Consider the following 19863-nt stretch of genomic DNA (forward strand, 5'->3'; position numbering starts at 1 on the left):
ATAGCATTGTCAACTATCCAAGTAAGTATTCTGTAATTTTTTTTTTTTTTTAAAAGGTAGAGTGGTTTTTTCTATTCTTAAGAAAAAATAGTTGGAGGCAGCTATACTTGGTTTTTGAATTTTTTTATTATTATAAAATCGTACAGCCGCATGGCTATACAATGATTTTTTTTCAAAAAAAAGGGGTCTAGCCGCAGGGCCATACTCCTTTGGACTAGGGGGGATCCCTCTTTTGTTTAATATAGTCCAGCCGTATGGCCATACTCGGTTTTTAGGTTTTCTTAGTATGGCCGGACGGCTATACCAGGGCTTGTGTTTTTTTAATTTGTATAGCCGCACGGCTATATACTCGATTCTCCTGTTTTCTATCAAAAACAGTACAGCCGGTCGGCTATACTGTTAGAACATTCTATTTAAAGAGTATAAAAACATTCTAAAAAATGAGGTACCTCCACATTTAAAATTCGTTGCAATGTGGTTCTGTCATTAGAAGACTTGTTAAGTGATGACACGTCATTTATGGGGTCCTTATTATTGCATACTTGAAATAAATTATTAATTAAGAATTTGAAAAATCAAACATAATCTCTCTCTGTCTCTCTCTCTCTCTCTCAAGGAGCTCAGATTCAGCCCAAATTGAAAAAATAAGTAAATATATATATATATGTGTAATTGTCAAAAGATGGTCCTTGGGGCTCTTGGGCTTAGTTGATTTAATTAATATTTCCTTTTAGTAACTGTTGGATGAAGAGTTCTCAGACCTCAATGTATTGACAATTCATTTGAACCAAAAAAATATACAATTTGGAATAGCATTGTCATTTATCCAAGTCAGTATTCTGTAATTTTAAAAATAAAAAAAATGGTAGAGCGGTGTTTTCTATTCTTAAAAAAAAAAAATAGTCGGAGGCAGCTATAATTGGTTTGTGAATATTTTTTTTTTAATAGTACCGCTGCACGGCTATACTTTTTTTAAAAAAGGGTCTAGCCGCATGGTCATACTGTTTTGGAATAGGGGGATCCCTTTTTTTGTTTAAAATAGTCTAGCCGTACGGCCATATTTGGTTTTTATGTTTTTTGTTAAAACCTATACTCGGTTTTTATGTTTTTTTTGTTAAAAAATAGTATAGCCGAACGGCTATACTCGTTTTTATGTTTTTTTGTTTAAAAATAGTATAGCCGAACGGCTATACTCGTTTTTATGTTTTTTGTCAAAAATAGTACAGCCGATCGGCGATACTGTTTGAACATTCTATATAAAGAGTATAAAAACATTCTAAAAAATGGGGTACCTCCACATTTAAAATTTGTTGCTATGTGGTTTTGTCATTAGAAGATCCGTTAAGTGATGACGTGTCATTTATGGGGTCCATATTTTTGCATACCTGAAATAAAATATTAACTAAGAATTTGAAAAATTAAACATAATATCTCTGTCTGTCTGTCTGTCTCTCTCTCTCTCTCTCTCTCTCTCTCTCTCTCAAGGAGCTCAGATTCAGCCCAAATTGAAAACATAAGTAAAAATATATATGTATAATTGTCAAAAGATGGTCCTTGGGCCTTGGGGCTCTTGGGCTCTGTTGATTTAATTAATATTTCTTTTTGAGTAACTGTTGGATGAAAAGGTCTCAGACCTCTATGTATTGACAATTTGTCTGAAACAAAAAATATACAATTTGGAATAGCATTGTTATCTATCCGAGTCAGTTTTCTGTAATTTAAAAAAAAAAAATGGTAGTGCGGCTTTTTCTATTAGTAAAGAAAATAGTCGGAGTCAACTATACTTGATTTTTGACTTTTTTTTTTATTTTATAAAAATAGTACAGCCTAAATCCTATACAATGGTTTTTTTAAAAAAAAAAAAGGGTCTAGCCATAATCTCTCTCTCTCTCTCTCTCTCTCTCTCAAGGAGCGCAGATTTAGCCCAAATTGAAAAAATAAGTAAAATTATATATGTATAATTGTCAAAAGATGGTCCTTGGGCCTTGAGGCTATTGGGCTCTATTGATTTAATTAATATTTTTTTTAGTAACTGTTGGATAAAGAGGTCTCAGACCACGATGTATTGACACTTCGTCTGAACCAAAAAATATACAATTTGGAATAGCATTGTCATCTATCCAAGTCAGTATTCTGTAATTTTAAAAGAAAAAAAAATGGTTGAGTGGTTTTTTTATTCTTAAAAAAAATAGTCGGAAGCAGCTATACTTGGTTTTTCAATTTTTTTATAAAAAATTAGTCCATACGGCTATACTATGGTTTTTTATTTAGAAAAAGGGTCTAGCCGCATGGTCATACTCCTTTGGACTAGGGGGATCCCTTTCTTTGTTTAAAATAGTAAGGCCATATTCCTTTTTTAGTATAGCCGCACGGCTATACTCGGTTTTTAGTTTTTTGCTTAAAAGATTGTATAGCCGCACGGCTATACTCGATTTTCCTTTTTTTTTTTTGGGGGTCAAAACATTCTATTTAAAGATTATAAAAACATTCTAAAAAATGAGGTACCTCCACATTTAAAATTTGTTGCAATGTGGTTCTATCATTAGAAGATCCGTTAAGTGATGACGTGTCATTTATAGGGTCCATATTTTTGCTTACGTGAAATAAAATATTAATTAAAAATTTGAAAAATTAAACATAATATATATATCTCTCTCTCTCTCTCTCTCTCTCTCTCTCTCTCAAGCAGCCCAAATTGAAAAAATAAGTAAAAATATATATGTATAATTGTCAAAAGATGGTCCTTGGGCCTTGGGGCTCTTGGGCTCTGTTGATTTAATTAAAATTTATTTTTAGTAACTGTTGGATGAAGAGGACTCAGACTTCTATGTATTGACAATTCGTCTGAACCCAAAAAATATACAAGTTGGAATAGCATTGTCATCTATCCAAGTCAATATTCTGTAATTTTAAAATTCGTTGCAATGTGGTTCTGTCATTAGAAGATTTGTTAAGTGATGACATGTCATTTATGGGGTACATATTTTTGCATACTTGAAATAAATTATTAATTAAGAGTTTGAAAAATTAAACATAATCTCTCTCTCTCTCTCTCTCTCTCTGAAGGAGCTCAGATTCAGCCCAAATTGAAAAAATAAGTAAAGATATATATGTGTAATTGTCAAAAGATAGTCCTTGGGGCTCTTGGGCTCAGTTGATTTAATTAATATTTCCTTTTAGTAACTGTTGGATGAAGAGGTCTAAGACCTCAATGTATTGACAATTCGGTCCTTGGGGCTCTTGGGCTCAGTTGATTTAATTAATATTTCCTTTTAGTAACTGTTGGATGAAGAGGTCTAAGACCTCAATGTATTGACAATTCGTTTGAACCAAAAAATATACAATTTGGAATAGCATTGTCATCTATCCAAGTCACTATTCTGTAATTTTAAAAATAAAAAAAATGGTAGAGCGGTTTTTTCTATTCTTAAAAAAAAAATTAGTCGGAGGCAGCTATAATTGGTTTGTGAATATTTTTTTTTAAATAGTACAGCGGCACGGTTATACTAAGGGTTTTTTAAGGTTCTAGCCGCATGGCCATACTCCTTTGGAATAGGGGGATCCCTTTTTTTGTTTAAAATAGTCTAGCCGTACGGCCATATTTGGTTTTTATGTTTTTTTGTTAAAACCTATACTCGGTTTTTAAGTGATGACGTGTCATTTATGGGGGTCCATATTTTTGCTTACGTGAAATAAAATATTAATTAAAAATTTGAAAAATTAAACATAAAATATCTCTCTCTCTCTCTCTCTCTCTCTCTCTCTCTCTCAAGCAGCCCAAATTGAAAAAATAAGTAAAAATATATATGTATAATTGTCAAAAGATGGCCCTTGGGCCTTGGGGCTCTTGAGCTCTGTTGATTTAATTAAAATTTATTTTTAGTAACTGTTGGATGAAGAAGACTCAGACCTCTATGTATTGACAATTCGTCTGAACCCAAAATATGCAATTTGGAATAGCATTGTTATCTATCCAAGTCAGTATTATGTAATTTTAAAAATAAAAAAAATGGTAGAGCGGTTTTTTCTATTCTTAAAAAAAATAGTCGGAGGCAGCTATACAATTTGGTCTAGCCGCACGGCCATACTCCTTTGGACTAGGTGGGTCCTTTTTTTGTTTAAAATGGTATAGCCGCTCGGCTATACCCGGTTTTTATGGGGTAAAAATAGTACAGTTGGCGGCTATACTGTTAAAACATTCTATTTAAAGAGTATAAAAACATTCTAAAAAATGAGGTACCTCCACATTTAAAATTTGTTGCAATATGGTTCTATCATTAAAAGATTCGTTAAGTGATGACGTGTCATTTATATGGTCCATATTTTCGCTTACGTGTAATAAAATATTAATTAAAAATTTGAAAAATTAAACATTCTCTCTCTCTCTCTCTCTCTCTCTCAAGCATCCCAGATTCATACCAAATTGAAAAAATAAGTAAAAATAAGTATGTATAATTGTCAAAAGATGGTCTTTGGGCCTTGGGGCTCTTGGGCTCTGTTGATTTAATTAATATTTATTTTTAGTAACTGTTGGATGAAGAGGTCTTAGACCTCTATGTATTGACAATTTGTCTGAACCAAAATATAAAAAAAAAAAAAATAGTACAGCCGCACGGATATACTATGGTTTTTTGAAAAAAAAAACCTGTATAGCCGCGCGGCCATACTCCTGTTGGACTAGGCGGATCCCTTTTTTTGTTTAAAATAGTATAGCCGTCCGGCCATACGTGGTTTTCATGTTTTTTTGTTTAAAAATAGTTCAGCCGCACGGCGGTACTAAAGTTTTTTGTTTAAAATAGTATAGCCGCACGGCTATATGTACTCCGTCTTCCCTTTTTTGTTAAAAATAGTATAGCCAGGCGGCTATGCGTTTTAAAACATTCTATTTAAAGAGTATAAAAACATTCTAAAAAATGAGGTACCTCCACATTTAAAATTTGTTGCAATATGGTTCTATCATTAGAAGATTCGTTAAGTGATGACGTGTCATTTATGGGGTCCGTATTTTTGTTTACTTGTAATAAAATATTAATTAAAAATTCAAAAAATTAAACATAATCTCTCTCTCTCTTTATCTCTCTGTCTCTCTCTCTCAAGCAGCCTAGATTCAGCCCAAATTGAAAAAATAAGTAAATATATATATATATGTATACATGTCAAAAGATGGTCCTTAGGCCTTGGGTCTCTTGGGTTTTGTTGATTTAATTAATATTTCTTTTTAGTAACTATTGGATGAAGTGGTATGAGACCTCTATGTATTGACAATTCGTCCGAACTAGAAAATATACAATTTGGAATAGCATTGTCATCAATCCAAGTCAATATTCTTTAATTTTAAAAATAAAAAAAATGGTAGAGCAGTTTTTTCTATTCTTAAAAAAATAAAAATAAAAGTACAACCGGAGGCAACTATACTTGGTTTTTTAATTTTTTTAAAAAAAATCTGCACGGCTATGCTATGTTTTTTTTAAAAATGTATAGCCGCACGCCATACTATCTTGGACACGGCAGGTCCCTTCTGTTGTTTGAAATAGTATAGCCGGCCATACTCGGTTTTCATAGTTTTTTGTAAAAAATAGTATAGCCGCACGGCTATACTTTTAATCATAAACATTTGGTCCATATTAAGCAGTCGGATTGCTCAATGCGTCCTACAAGTTTGGTCCATATTAAGCAGTCGAATTGCTCATGATCGGACGGTCACCGTTTTACGTAATCTTTGAATCATTTATTCGGTGTATCCGGGACTCCGATTCTTGATTCATGAGTTCCTAAGCAATTCTAGAGGTGCCTAGATCAACATATTTAGTCGATCCAACGGTCCGAACATATCAAACCCAGATAACGCCTAGTAAGCGTAAATTTGTTCGACCTTCAAACGATAACCAAATTCGAATCCGAGCATACCTTCGTGCTCGGGACGACATGGAGAACATTCTAGCTTAGAAACCCAACCTCGACATCCTGGCAATGTGCTTCCACACCGGCGAGTGTCTTGAGGAAATTTCCAGAGATCGAAAAACTCCAAACCGCCCGCCAATAACCATACCAACATATCAAACACATAAAGAGGAGTAACTTTATACCTTTGCTCGAAGATCAATTCAGCCATTAAAGCCCTTGAACAACCGGTTATCTCATCGAAAAACCCAAAAATTTCTAGGTTTCGATTCGATGGGGTTGAAATCAAGTTGGGTCTAAGAACAAATCAAATAGCTCATTATAATGTTTAGAAACACAACAGAAATCAAATTTACAAAATGTCCAAAGAATTCACAATAAATAAAGTGATTAAATCTATAATAATGATTGACTATAAGTTCTTTGCATGAAAATATTCAGTATCATCTAGTGTGCTATAAAACAACACCATAGTAATAAACCCATAAAATGTGTTGCTTACTCGATCGCACAACCAGAATAGAAAGGACAAGGCAATGTCCAAGTATGAGCCTCTCCCTAGAAACCACAGCATGTCGTCCCCAGGCCAACCGGTTCTTCTCGATTGAGTTCCTAAAATCAAACCCAGCAAATTTAAATGAAATTGCAAATTACTTAAAGAATAAGTCCATACTTCAATTAATTGAAAATGTATTAAGAGAACATGCAGTATCATATGTCTTACTGAGGCAGAAAACTGAAAAATCTTGCACCAGCTTGACTTTTGGTCAGAAGACAAGTGGTTTCTCTGAATCATGAGCTATAACATGAAGATTGTGTTGGAAAATTGGCTCACCTAAGGATGCAAGTTTCAAAGAATGCGACCTATCGTTTCGAAGCAGGTTGGAAGAGCTGGAAAATCACCTGAAAGCACCGGCCCGCTATTTGCGACTGGTCGTTTTTCAAGCACAGAGCACACCAGTGAACCTGCCTCAAAGCGACTGGTTGCACCATCCCTGTGACTGGTCGCTTCAGTCGTGCTGTTTCGATTTTCGACGCGTTTTCAAGACTATTTTCCATGTGCTATGTTCTCTACCTAATTGCAAGGACTTCCTAAATCATTTATGAGTTCTAGGAAGGTTGGCAATCTGCTGGGAGAGCTGGGATAGAACTTTATGGTTGTTTGTTGACTTGTATTCAAAAGCTTTCTACTTTGGTTCTAGATTGGGTGGCTGAAGTTAAGCGGGATGCAGCCTTTGCTGACTTGTTTTTGGCTTCCGTACACTTTGAATCTATGTAGGTTGGCTGAAGATTGAATGTGCAGCAAGATGAAGCTTTCTCCTAAGGTTCAAAGGCACCTCTATCCCAGCATTATAAAGAGTGGCTGATGGAAGAGAACAAACATAGGTAGTGAGAGCAATCAGCTCAAGTTAGGAGACGAAAGTTGGAGTCTTGTAAGTCTAGAAGCCAAGAAGGAAAAACTGAGTGAGAGAGTCCACAAGAGCTTCAAAGGTTTTGAACAGAGGGGAGAGAGAGAAAAAGAGACTTTGGGAGATATTAGAGTTCAAATGGGCTTTCTTTGTAAACCAAGGTTGTAACCTATATTTCATTAGTGAATTTTCACAAGGGGATCACCAAAAGGATGTAGGCAAGTTGCTAAACCTCTATAAATCTTTGTGTTCTTTGTGTGCTTACTTATTTTTCTTGTGAGTGTGTGAGTGTTTCTTTCATCCTTGTGGGTTGTGCGGGTTTGTTACATAGTCCATCAAGAATAAGATCCTAAGGGAGTTAATTTTGCATAACAAGTGGTATCAGAGCTGTGTTTGCAGCTCGTGCTAGTTCTTGCCCAAATGCTCTTATAATTTCCAAAGAGCTAGTGTGTTCAAGATGGCGGGTGACAAGCAAATTGATAGTGAGAGCAACTCACATCAGTTGAAACAACCACAGGTGGTCAACATGAAGGTGGAGTTGAAGCCTTTCACGGGGAAGGAGAACTTCACGTTGTGGCAAAGAATGATTAAGTCAGACCTTACACAGCAAAATCTCAGCGTTGTCTTGGGAGGTAAGGAGAAGAAGCCGATAACCATGACAAACGAGGAGCGGGGTGTTCTAGATGAGTTGGCTAGAGGAGCGTTGCCTTGGGAGGCAAGGAGTGTAAAGTGCAAGTAAAGTTCTCAATGACTGGAGATTTCTCTATCCAACTCCAGCATGATAAGCAGTTAAAATAAAAACTAAAGATTTCTCCATTTTTTTGTGTTTTGAAAGACAAATTACAATAATAAAGAAACCGATAACAAGGATACTGGAGATTTCTTTATCTAGTCAATTATAAGTTTTAGCTTGTTTACAAGGAAGCTATCATGAATGTTTAAACAAGAATCATACCAAGAATATGACGGAGCAATAAAAGATAAACGCATGAGTTGTCAACTGGTTATCTGAGAAACAAGTTGGCTATTGGAAGCTTGAAGATTGTTCAAGGGTTTAAAGACATTGAGTTTGATCATGGAGAGAGATTCCTCGAGTGCTGTTGGAGAGCTTCCATACTTATAGGAAAAAAAAAAAAGGGCTTCAATGAAGAAGGTGGTGAGTGGAGGATGAAACGTAAGTGTTGTCCAGTGTCAGTTGTAAGACAGCCCTAGTAATTTGATCCACAAGTAGGACAAAAAATCTTCAGATGGAGATGCTGGCTGTAAGGGATGTCCCTTTGATTTGTTTAACCTTTTTGCAACTGGAAAGTAAGTCGGGAGACGGCTTCCCTTGGTTCTGGCGTCAGACACCTAGCTTGCTTCCTTGTAAAGAGACGGCAATCACGTCACTCTATTCTTAATGGTGTCTAGCAGTCTACGTGCGTCAACTTGTGAGGCATGCCCACTCTCTGTCTTTAGTGGGTCAGGGCTGAGATATTTTGGGATTTTTGGGCCTTAAGTGGATTTGAAACCATATAGTGGACCAAACACAAAAAAGCCCTTTTGTTGGTTTCTAAAGAAAGAGAAAAGTGGGCTTGGGCCCAATGAATAATATCATTATTTTAAAAAATAAACCAACTTTGATCCCTTTTATAGGCACGAAGAGACCTAAGCTAACCAATGTTATACACAAATTAAAGTGACCTCCCCACTACAAGTTTGAGACTGATAGATGCATGTTATGACAAAGGTAGAGATTAAGCTTGTCGCATTTGATGGGTGGAAGGTTCTGGGGCTCATTTAAATTGTGTTTTGTTTAGTAGATATATGAACTGGACATTATTGTGAAAATAAATATAAAGGTGTGATGGTGATTGAGAAAGTATTTTAGAGAGGAAAATTTGGAATCTGGAACAGTGGCACACCCATGGCGTTTTGGGTCTCACGATCTCTGATAAGTGACAGATGGATATGTTTTTTGTTGTGAAGATTTGTGAGCCACGTCAACAATATGCACCTAGACCTAGCTAGGCCTTTGTAATTCTAAGTGCTTTTGCTGCCCCACAAGCAAACCCCACCCTCCACCTATATATTGTTTATTATTGTCTCTGTTAGGCATTTAATTGATCACAATATATATTATAATTATGTTTTCTTCTTCTTCTTCTTCTTCTTCTTCTTCTTTCTTTTCTAACACAAGTCTCAGTTTTGACAAATATTATATGCAATGCACTTCACTGCAGCACCATCAACAGACAGCACTAAGTTTGTGAACTTGATCAAATATACCACCGGCCATTAGGGGTAACATCACATGAAGTAAAGTGTTGCAATGCCAAATTTTTTTTTTTTTTTTTTTCCAATTATTATTCTCCTCCTAATAGTACCTTGATAGAGATCAATTTCCTTTTCAAATGAAACAGAAATTCTTATATATATATATATATATATATATATTTAATATTATCAGTTTGCTGCAATGCCATCGAAAAGATCATTCAACTTAACTCTGGTAACTGGTAAGATGAACATGACACCAAAGCAATGCTCTGTTTTCTGAATATTTATGTATCTTGTTTGTTAATAGCAAGGTTCATATGATGACTCATTTCTGTTTTACTCTGTGGCATGCAACAAAACAAACGCTTTCTTACAGCTAACTAGTCAATTTGTTTGATAGCCTTGATGCAGTTTTTTGTTTTATTTTTTCTGCAATTTGTTTGACGCAGCATCAGCATCAGCATGCATAAGTTTATCGATCCCTCCCTCCCATTCCCATATGAAAGATGAATTGACGGTCTTGCTTCTGCAGGCCCAGGTCCCAAAACAAAAGGAACCCATCAAAGAATTCTACTGAGAAATTGCTTGAGAGAAACAAACTGAATGTTGACCCTTTGCCATGAGTAACAATAAAATGCTCTCTATTATCACCACCTCCTACTAGCTACTACTACCTAATCTTGTTTCACGCACGTTTATAATTTAAACAAAAAGAGTACTGTATTGTGTAGAGTGAAGAAGGAGAGGAAGCAAAACAGAGCAAAATGCAAGTCACAATCTCTCTCCTCTTCCAAATTCTAAAAATAATATCAAATCGTGGTCGGCAGGATTCGAACCTGCGCGGGCAAAGCCCACATGATTTCTAGTCATGCCCGATAACCACTCCGGCACGACCACTTGATGCTTATTATTCTACAACTTTTCTTATATATTCCCTCTATTATATTTTAATGCCTAAAGTCAACGTCCATCAAAGTTATTGGGCTTCATGCCCCTATTTGTGGGCTGATCGAATAAGGGCAACAACATGGGCCTAGATACACGGAAAATGAATTATCATTGTCTATCAATAAAGGGAGCTTCTACAATGAGGAGTTAAAGTGAGGAGGTTATTTGAGGAGACCGATCCGACCGTCAAAACATTTAAAATATTTAAGTCCCATGATTTCTTTACATTTGTTGATGGTGAGATTTGACCTCCTCACTTTAAGCCCTCATTATAGCCTTTCCGATTAATAAATCCCAGTCATTCTATAGTAACGGCCTTATATATGACCTTTGGATATCTAGAAAATGAATTATCATTGTCTATCAATCAATCCGAGTCATTCTATAATAATGGCCTTATATATGGCCCTTAGGTAAGGTATAAGCCCAATATCTCTTAATCTCATGCCCTTAGGTGATATAAGCCCAACCCGAAAAATACACATATGAAATATTCGGGTTATAAGTTATAACCCTAATTCCTCTTTTCTTCTTCTTCTTCATCAAATCCAATCCAACCGCCGTTCTCTCTCCCTCTCTCTTTCTCGACTCCGTCTCTCACTCTCGCTCTCTCTCCTCCGTCTTAAAAAAAAAAAACCCGAAATCGACCACACAATGGTAGTATCTTGCTCTTCATCTTTGTTTTCAGCTTAGAGAGCATGGTTGATTGATTGTGTTTGTCATTTGTTTGTTTATTAATTTGTTTGTGTATGAATGTAATTGCAGACAGGAGAGGCAGTGAACGCAAAAGCGTACCCTTTGGCCGATGCGCAGCTGACGATCACAATACTCGACCTGGTTCAACAGGCAGCTAACTACAAGCAGCTTAAAAAGGGTGCCAATGAAGGTACGTTAAATGCTCAGATTTCAATGCCATGGCTGCCTGCTTCTGTTTTTATCTGTTTATATATATATATATATATATATATTTTAACATTTGTTTTATGGGTTTTGTTTTTCAGCGACTAAGACCCTGAACAGGGGTATTTCTGAGTTCGTAGTGATGGCGTGTGACACTGAGCCGATTGAGATTCTTCTTCACCTTCCCCTGTTGGCTGAAGATAAGGTATTATTCATCATTCCTGTTACATATCTGTGCCACTGAAATTTTAGGGTTATAAATGGCGTTGATTCTTTGATTGCAACTCTATTGGATGATGGGAGAGTGTTGTGTTCTTTTTCTCATATGAGGATAGTTCAATAAATTCAACTATTGCTGCTTTTCACAATGACATTCTGAAATTCGATTTTTATTTGCTCACCTTTTGTGGATTAAATGTTTCCTTTTAGGCTTATTGTTTGCCCTATTATGATTCGTTCTCGTCTGTTAAGAGCTACTTACTGTAGTTTCCAAGTGTTTGATGTTTTACACGCAAAAATGAAGTGAGAGAAAAGTATTACCCCTTTGGTTGTGTTTGATTGCATACTTGTTTTGTGTTGTATATCGTGGCACTGATTGTGTTATATTTGACCCAAAGCAGACCAGTTAGGTATTTACCCTAGTTGGTAGGATTGTGGTCCATGGCTGGACATAGATGCACCTAATTGCCTATTTGAAGGTTAGCCCTTGTGCATCCCATTTGGCGCAAGCATTTCAGTAAGCAAGGCTTATTGGTTGCAGACATGAAAGACCATGCCCAAGATAGTATTTTATGTTTATTTCTTCATGATTTTTTAGTTTATTATATTGAAGCTTCAAAATCCTTACTTTTTAGTTGGATGATTCTCCTAGTGATTTAAATCAATTTAAAGCACTTTACAAGTGTTCTATTTGAATTTGGCAGAATGTTCCCTACGTTTTTGTCCCTTCGAAGCAAGCACTTGGCCGAGCCTGTGGTGTCACGAGACCTGTCATTGCGTGTTCTGTGACTTCCAATGAGGGAAGTCAATTGAAGTCGCAAATACAACAGCTCAAGGTACTCTTCGTTTTAGGTTTCCTTAATGCTTGGATTTGGTCCTACATACTGAACATTTTATTTGTAAATTGCAGGATGCCATTGAGAAACTCCTTATCTAAGCTATCTTGGAATGCATATTCGGTGTGATATGCCTCTTCGGACTGTAATAGTGGGAGCCTTCAGAGGCGTTGACTAGGAAATGCATTTGTATTAATTTTTCTGTTTTTCTGAACTTCGAGGCAGCTTGACTTTGAAGTATATTTGCATGGATCGTGATTAGTGTTGCTATTAAGTATAAGCTTATGTAACAATTTGCGTATTGTGATTGTCCTATTTTCTGTTGCCTTTTCGTTGTTGGCTTTAAACCCTGATGGGAAAATCAAATTATGGGTATTATGTCATGTTTTAAGGCATCCGCATCTACTATATTCTCATGAGAGGATAACCATTTGCAGCATGTTGATGTCGCATTGTCATTAAGTAGAGGTGATCAAAATAAATAACTTTGACCTGAAGCAACCTTGTAAACCTGTCATCTCTCACGCTAGTTAAGCTTTAGCACCTGCGCGTATTACCAGGTACAAGATTTTACCCTAAAATAAAACCATGGCCGAAAATTCAAAGACGTAACTTCATAACATGAGTACTTAGGGTTGGGTTGTGCTCGGGATTCATAATTGTAATTTTCTCTCTTAGCAAAAACATGTTGACCAGTCATGCATCTCAATTGGCTCTAACCACAGTTTCATATCAGCAACGAAAAGCAGTTCCAAAATGTGGAGTTTAGGAAATCTCATTTACCGCCCATGCTAGGAATTAGATGAGAAAATGTACAGATCATAGTACTATTTCAATTGACAAGGCTCCTATCAATAAATAAATAAATTGACAAGGCAAATTCGAAACTGTCTTTAACTGTCTCGCTTTTCACTAGAATTCCCATGCTGGTTCGAATGGATCAAAGTGGCATTTTGCTCCGAGCTCTTTGAAGCCTTTTCTTCTTCCAAACTGTCTTTAACTGTCTCCTCCTCAGCTGCCTTCTCAAGCCTCAATATGGGCGCATAGTGATCTGGATGAGCCTGCATACACTTCTTCAAGGCCGCGGTGACCTCAAAGCACTTTTCAGCAACATCCTCTTTGTTCATCTCAGACTCCGCTGCGCACTTTTCCCAAGCTATGAAACTCTCCCTGCACCCACCAGCTTTCATGAACAAGCAAAAGCCACATTCTCCCTCCTCTTGCTCTTCTTCTTTTTCCAATGCGCCTTCATCTTCCTGATGCTTCTCTTCTTCTAGAGTTTTGGTATCCAATTGGTGATCTACATTATGTTTTGGAGTTTGGTCGTCTGGGGTTTTAGAATCTGAATTGGACATGTTGGGATTTGATGAATCTGGTGGTGAGTCAACCTTATGAGAATCAGTGGGAATCGTTGAGTCAGATGATAGCAAGTCAGGACTTGTATCGGAGGACCAAATAGCCCCCATGGCTGCTAAAGAACCCTCTACATGTAAATTCAGCAACATAATCAAAATTTAATGTCAATTATATTACCTCCGTTACAAAATACAGAATTGCATATTTAGCGCCACAGCAAACTACAATTATGAAAATACCCCAAGTCTAAAACTAATTAAATTGCATTTGTTTTAAAAAAAACATGGTGGTGATTAAGAACAAGAACACACAGGACTACTCAAAGAACAAGAACTAATATAGACATTGAAATATATGTTCAGATGGATTGATCAGAAACCTATAGAGCCTTGAGTATACGCACACGTTCTATTGTTCTTTTCTCCTCCTTGCTAAATGCACACGTTCTATTGTTCTTTTCTCCTCTTGGCTAAAAGCATCTTTAGACTCTGATGATATGAGGTCTGTAAACTCTGCCAAGGCATGAAATAAGTAAGAAAGCCTTTTTAAGTAATAAAGAAAAATAAAATGAAAATAAAGCATCTGTCACAAAACTAGCACTTAAAGAGGGGCACAACCTTTTCAAACGCAAATACAGTACAGACACAAACAGCAATAAAAAGACTGAAAGTAGAACTCAATCTATCATACCTTTCTGTAATTGTTCAGGACAGAATAAATATGATATAGGTTGTGAGATTCACAGATATTCTTAACTGTTATTTAAATTGCATCACACCTTTATATGATTACTTCCCTTGGCATCATAGAACTTTCTACTTCTTAGACTAGAAAAATAAAACCAAGTTTCTAGTTTTTTTTTTTTCTTCACTTTTTTCTTAAATATCTTAAATGACTGACTGCAATTACTTGGTGGGGAAATTCACATGAATGTGATGGGTACGAGAAAACGGTAGCTTCTTCAAGCACAGAAAAATTCAATGTCAATGTCAATTCAATTCCAGACATATAAAAAAACAAAATAAACCCAAAGAAAACAAAAAACAACATTAAACAGCGATCAATGAACCAAAAACAAATTTTAATTTAATTTCAGTGACAAAGAGAACACAGAAGAAAACAGAAGAGTACCTAACAGCAGGAAGCTCTTTTACCCGGTGGGGTTGGGGGCAGTGAGCTCTTCGTGACGGCTGACTTCGGCAGCACGGTACGGCAGGTAAAGAAACGCAGTGATGGGTTTGATAATTAGAGAGAGACCAAAGATGAAAGAGCGAGGGGGTTTAAGGGTGGAGAGTGTTGGCGCAACTTGTAGACCATTGACTTATTTTCCTTCCACACCAACAATTCCTATTATAATTGTAATTGATTTAGTTTAGTTCCTGATTTCCTACTGTAAATATAAATATGAATTTATTATTTACTTGCCCATTAAAGTTCCGTTATATTATAAATATGACCTCTTACAAGGAGAATGATACACAAAAAATTCCCACAAACAAATATTCTCATATTAGGTTTCATATTTTAGTATGGCATCAGAGTCTGGTGAAGAGCAAAATTAGAGCAACTTGAAAAATGAAGAAATTCACCTATGTACAGAAACAATTGATCGTCCAAACTCGACGATCAATCATCCCAACTCTAGAGCAAGAGATTGCTCTCCACTGAAAGCGATCAATCCCCCATTCACAGTGATCAATTGCCTAACCCACCTGACCTGTGCGAAGATGTTTCTAATCCGAGTCCCACACCTACAGACAATACAGAACAACGAGATGAATCTAGAGGATAAATCTATTGGATACCAATTACCTTTCAAGAAAAATTGTGGGAAGCCACCAAACCGTTATTCACCTAATATTGGCAAAACATCAAAGTATCCAATTGCAAATCATGTATCCACTGAGAATTTGTCTGAACCACTCAAGGCCTTTATGCATCAGTTGTCTGCTATTCATATCCCAACCAAAGTTGCTGAAGCATTGAAAGATCCTAAGTGGGTTCAAGCTATAAAGGAAGAGATGAAAGCTCTTGAAAGAATCAGACTTGGACATTGGAAACTTTACCACAAGGAAAAAAGATTGTCGGATGTAGATGGGTGTTTTCTATAAAACACAACGCTGATGGATCTATTGAGATATACAAGGCAAGATTTGTGGCTAAAGGGTACACACAAACTTGGACACTGGGAACTTTACCACAAGGAAAAAAGACTATCGAATGTAGATGAGTGTTTACCATAAAACCCAATGCTGATGGATCTATTGAGAGATATAAGGCAAGACTTGTGGCTAAAGGGTACACATAGGCTTATGGTGTAGATTATGAAGAAACTTTTGCACAATTTGCAAAATTGAACACAGTTAGAGTGTTACTGTCCCTCGCAGCTAATTTGGACTGGTCACTACTGTTTGGGCCAAAATTGACACATCCAGCCCAAGGCCCATCAGAACAAGAAAAGCTGATTTAGGCCTCACAGGCCCAACATAATAGAAAGAGGGAGTCCGGACGGAAGAGGGAACAATCCCACATGGCAGCCTCTGGGATAGAAGTCGACAATGGCGGAAGTTAGCAGGATGAAAAGTCGCAAAGGCAGCCTCGGGATGAAAAAGTCGCAATAGCAATCGCCATAGAAGAAGTGGATGAAGGGTTCGTGACATCAAGAAGAACTGAAGATTAAATCCCTTTGTATATACAGAGATTTTTTCCTGTCTTTACAGAGAAGGTAACTCTCCCAAGATAGATAAGCGTGTTACAATCTCGAGAGAGGGATAAGCAGGAAAGCAGGAGGTCATCGGAAGGGGCAGCTGAAAAACAGAAGTGATCACCTATCGAGAGCCTATCTGCCAAAATTAAAGAAGAAGAGGAAAAAGGGGGAAAATATCTTTGCCGCCCAATAAAAAACACAATCACCCTACTCCATAGAAGAAACAGTTTTTCTATAAGTACAAGAAGGAGTGAACAGGGTGGAGGACACTCAAAAAACCAAAAATCAATCAAAAACAAAAACTCAAAATGACTTCAAAACACTGAAGCAACCAAAGCTCATTGAGCCAAGACACAAACAAACAACTCAACTAGAAGCTCACTTGAATTCCAAGTGAAAACCAGCTTTAGATTAGAATTCCCAAGGTTCAGACTTAGAAAATAAGTCATTCAAATTTCACAGTGTAGCCTCTAGCCCACTGAAGTCCTCGAGAATAGCCACTACGCCCAAGAAGCCGCGATTCTGCCCACTCAGAAGCTTCACAAAAGCTTAAAGTATATTGAAGCTCTGCCAGAATCAACCTTTGGTATCGATTTAAAGTTGAAACTTAGCAATCGAGTTGTCAAGATTCCGATCCAGCCCGGCCGGACATTTCCAGCCCGAGCAGAGCCTCCCATCCAGCAGAAATGGAGTTCCAATTGTATCTTCATCTCTCTAGCATGAGTATTTATTGTTATAGTTTTGTAAAAGGCGTTCGCTAAAAACGTTCAAATTCCATCGATTACGCCTAAAAAGCTTTAAATCCCATCGATCAAAGCGGTTTAAATTCCATCAACCATTCGGCCGAAAGCCTGTTTATACTGAGATAAATTGTTAAAGTCCTCACCCGTCTGAGGCAAGAAAAGAACTTACTTGGGAGATATTCCTCACCCAAATTCACAATCGTTTGTTTGCAGAAATCAGTAACTTGGGGCGCAAGTTATCTACTCCAAACTAAGTCTGCTAGAATTTTTATTGCTAGCGGCACGCTCGCACACCAAAGAAAGCTGACTTGTCGACCGGTTTATGATTCTCAAAGGGAACTTTGCCCTTCCATCACAGGAGTGAACGCAAAACGGGCAAACAATTTGGCACGCCAGTGGGACTTCTCGGTATACATTGTTCTTTACCAGTCCATGAATCTGGAAGCTCTAGCCGAACCCACACCACGACATGGAAATAAACCAAGTGGCCCTCGGGAAGGATTGGAATCGGAGGAAAGTGATGCCCGGCATTCAAGACATGGCAAAGACAGAAGCAGGAGGTCCGGGACCGGCGGAAGGATGAACTCGAGGACTCGTGTTACGACAAGAGGTCACAACACGAGAAGCCAAGAGACCCTAGATAATATGACAGCCATGATGCAATGGCAGTCAACAGCATTCAGAAGGATCGGAGGTCGCCATGGCTGAATTCCCAATCCTAATGAGGTGGTCCAAAGAACTAGACCTTCCCTATGGTCCCCACCAGATTGGCATGGCCATGTCAAGAGAATCCTCTCGGTGCACGGTGGCCGGGATGCCGCAGGAGAAATCCAGCCGACACGGGAAGTGGTTGTTCTGGCCAAGAACGTATGGCCCCAATACGGCCGAAGTTCTGCGCGCCAGACAAGTCCCGCAGAATCAGCGGAACCTCGCCTTGTTCCGCAAGCGCCCCACAAGATCTCCCTATGGCAATTCTGAACAGCAAAGCAATATTACCCTACAGGCCCGAAGGATGGACCCCTAATCCGCTTCCTCCACCTGCAAGAGGAAGGAGAGGCAGAGGGGAAATTATCCTTATGCCAATAACTGTAAAGCAGGCGGGGCAAACTGGAGGAACCACCCAGACTGGAAGAGCCGGAGGAGCACAGGAAGAAGTTCTCGCTAGACCATATAGGCGAACCACGATTTGCTCAGCAGAACCACGATTTGCTCGGCCCGAGCGGATTTGCTCAGCGAGCAGGACAAAACCTCCTCCCGTCAATGCTCTAAATGATGTGGGGCATTGCAGAGAATGATCAGGAAATGATGGAGCTGAAGCCGGGGGGAAAGGCCCACCTATAGGAAGCCATATCCATCTTACATCGATCAAATACCCTTGTCCCCAGGTTTTAAAGTACCAAACTTCACTTTATTCAATGGAGAGGATCCTCATGCTTCATCAGTTGAGCATGTAGGCAGATTTTCCACCCAATGCATAGCCATAGAGAATAACCCACTGTTAAAGCTAAGACTTTTTGGGAACTCTCTCTCTGGACAAGCTTTCACTTGGTACACTAACCTGCCAAAGCAAATTCTGTTCAGACTTGGGAGCAAATGGAGAGCGTCTTCCATGACTACTATTACAGGATTCAGCCGAAGTCACCATCAGTGACCTTGCTCTCAAGCAGAGCGAAGATGAACCTGCCCAAGATTTTATAAACAGTTCAGGAAGCTCAAAATGAACTGCCACATCCCCATCGAAGAAAGACACTTCATCCAAATGGCTCATTTGCCCTCAAAATTTCTTTGAGGAAAAGATTTGATGGGATGTTGTTTGGAGATCTGCAGAAGGCGGATAAAGCGCCAAGTACGAGGAATTGCTCGGGGAGGAGCAGAAGAGGAACTCTTCCAAAGGCACGTATTACAAATCCCCTTCTTCCTCAATACATATGATTGAAGTGGAGTCAGAAGAAGATGCAGAGGAATCGGAGGAGAGAGAAGTTGCTATTGCGGAAATGGCAAAATTAAAGCATCCCATCAGCTGTAAAACCCTTACAAAGCCTCCAAGGGATCAAAAGCCGCCACCATTCACAGGAGGGTTCGTTCCAAACAAACCCATGCAGAACAAGGTGTATTCTTTCGATCTGACCAAAGTAGATGCTTTGTTTGATAAAATGTTGCTACAGAAAGCAATAGAGATGCCTCACAGAATGCCCAAACCAGAAGAACTCAAGGGCGACAGTGATTGCAGATGGCACAATTCTTGGAATCATTCTACCAACAGTTGTGTTGTTTTCAGAGATGTTATACATGAAGGAATAACAGCAGGAAGGCTGAAGCTAGCAGAAAAGCCTCCATCCGTCACCACAGATCCTTTTCCCCGCCACAAATTAATATGGTCAACCTAAATTGGCGAGCGAAAGAGGGACGAAACAGAGGTGACTCAGCAGAATAGTTTCAAAAGAGACTATGGAAATACCAAAAGCAACCATTTCACTGGAATAGTGCTCTGCAGAGTGCAAGTGTGAGGTGGAGGTAACCCGAAAAGCAGGATCGCCCACTCCAAGTGTTTTTGACCGGATTGGAACCACGCCCGAGATAAGGCG

The 19863-nt window shown here is 38.1% G+C and overlaps 2 protein-coding genes and 1 non-coding gene across 10 annotated transcripts; 1 reads left to right on the forward strand and 2 right to left on the reverse strand.

The window, feature by feature from the left end:
• Positions 1–10384: 10384 nt before the first annotated feature.
• Positions 10385–10466, reverse strand: TRNAS-AGA (transfer RNA serine (anticodon AGA)). Its single transcript has one exon. It is a non-coding gene; the product is annotated as a tRNA-Ser (tRNA).
• Positions 10467–11035: 569 nt separating this feature from the next.
• On the forward strand, positions 11036–12855 carry LOC103336611 (uncharacterized). Its single transcript, XM_008239673.3, has 5 exons — positions 11036–11174; positions 11283–11403; positions 11519–11622; positions 12341–12472; positions 12547–12855. The coding sequence occupies exons 1-5, from the start codon at positions 11172–11174 to the stop codon at positions 12571–12573; spliced, it is 387 nt and encodes a 128-aa protein (XP_008237895.1). The 5' UTR covers positions 11036–11171; the 3' UTR covers positions 12574–12855.
• Positions 12856–13231: 376 nt separating this feature from the next.
• Positions 13232–15116, reverse strand: LOC103336612 (uncharacterized). Of its 8 annotated transcripts, none has more exons than XM_089055670.1 (3): positions 14960–15116; positions 14232–14340; positions 13232–13943 (listed from the first exon to the last, which is right to left on the reverse strand). In XM_089055670.1, exon 3 carries the CDS (start codon positions 13936–13938, stop codon positions 13366–13368), a length of 573 nt encoding a protein of 190 aa, XP_088911796.1. In that variant the 5' UTR covers positions 13939–13943; positions 14232–14340; positions 14960–15116; the 3' UTR covers positions 13232–13365. The 8 variants fall into 8 exon arrangements, with proteins under 8 accessions (XP_088911796.1, XP_088911793.1, XP_088911795.1 ...); XM_089055667.1 differs by having other exon boundaries at positions 13232–13955; XM_089055669.1 differs by having other exon boundaries at positions 14208–14340.
• Between the last annotated feature and the right edge of the window lie 4747 nt (positions 15117–19863).

This window comes from Prunus mume, linkage group LG7 (genome assembly GCF_029339155.1).
Source record: "Prunus mume cultivar Tortuosa linkage group LG7, ASM2933915v1, whole genome shotgun sequence".
Classification (NCBI taxonomy): domain Eukaryota; kingdom Viridiplantae; phylum Streptophyta; class Magnoliopsida; order Rosales; family Rosaceae; genus Prunus; species Prunus mume.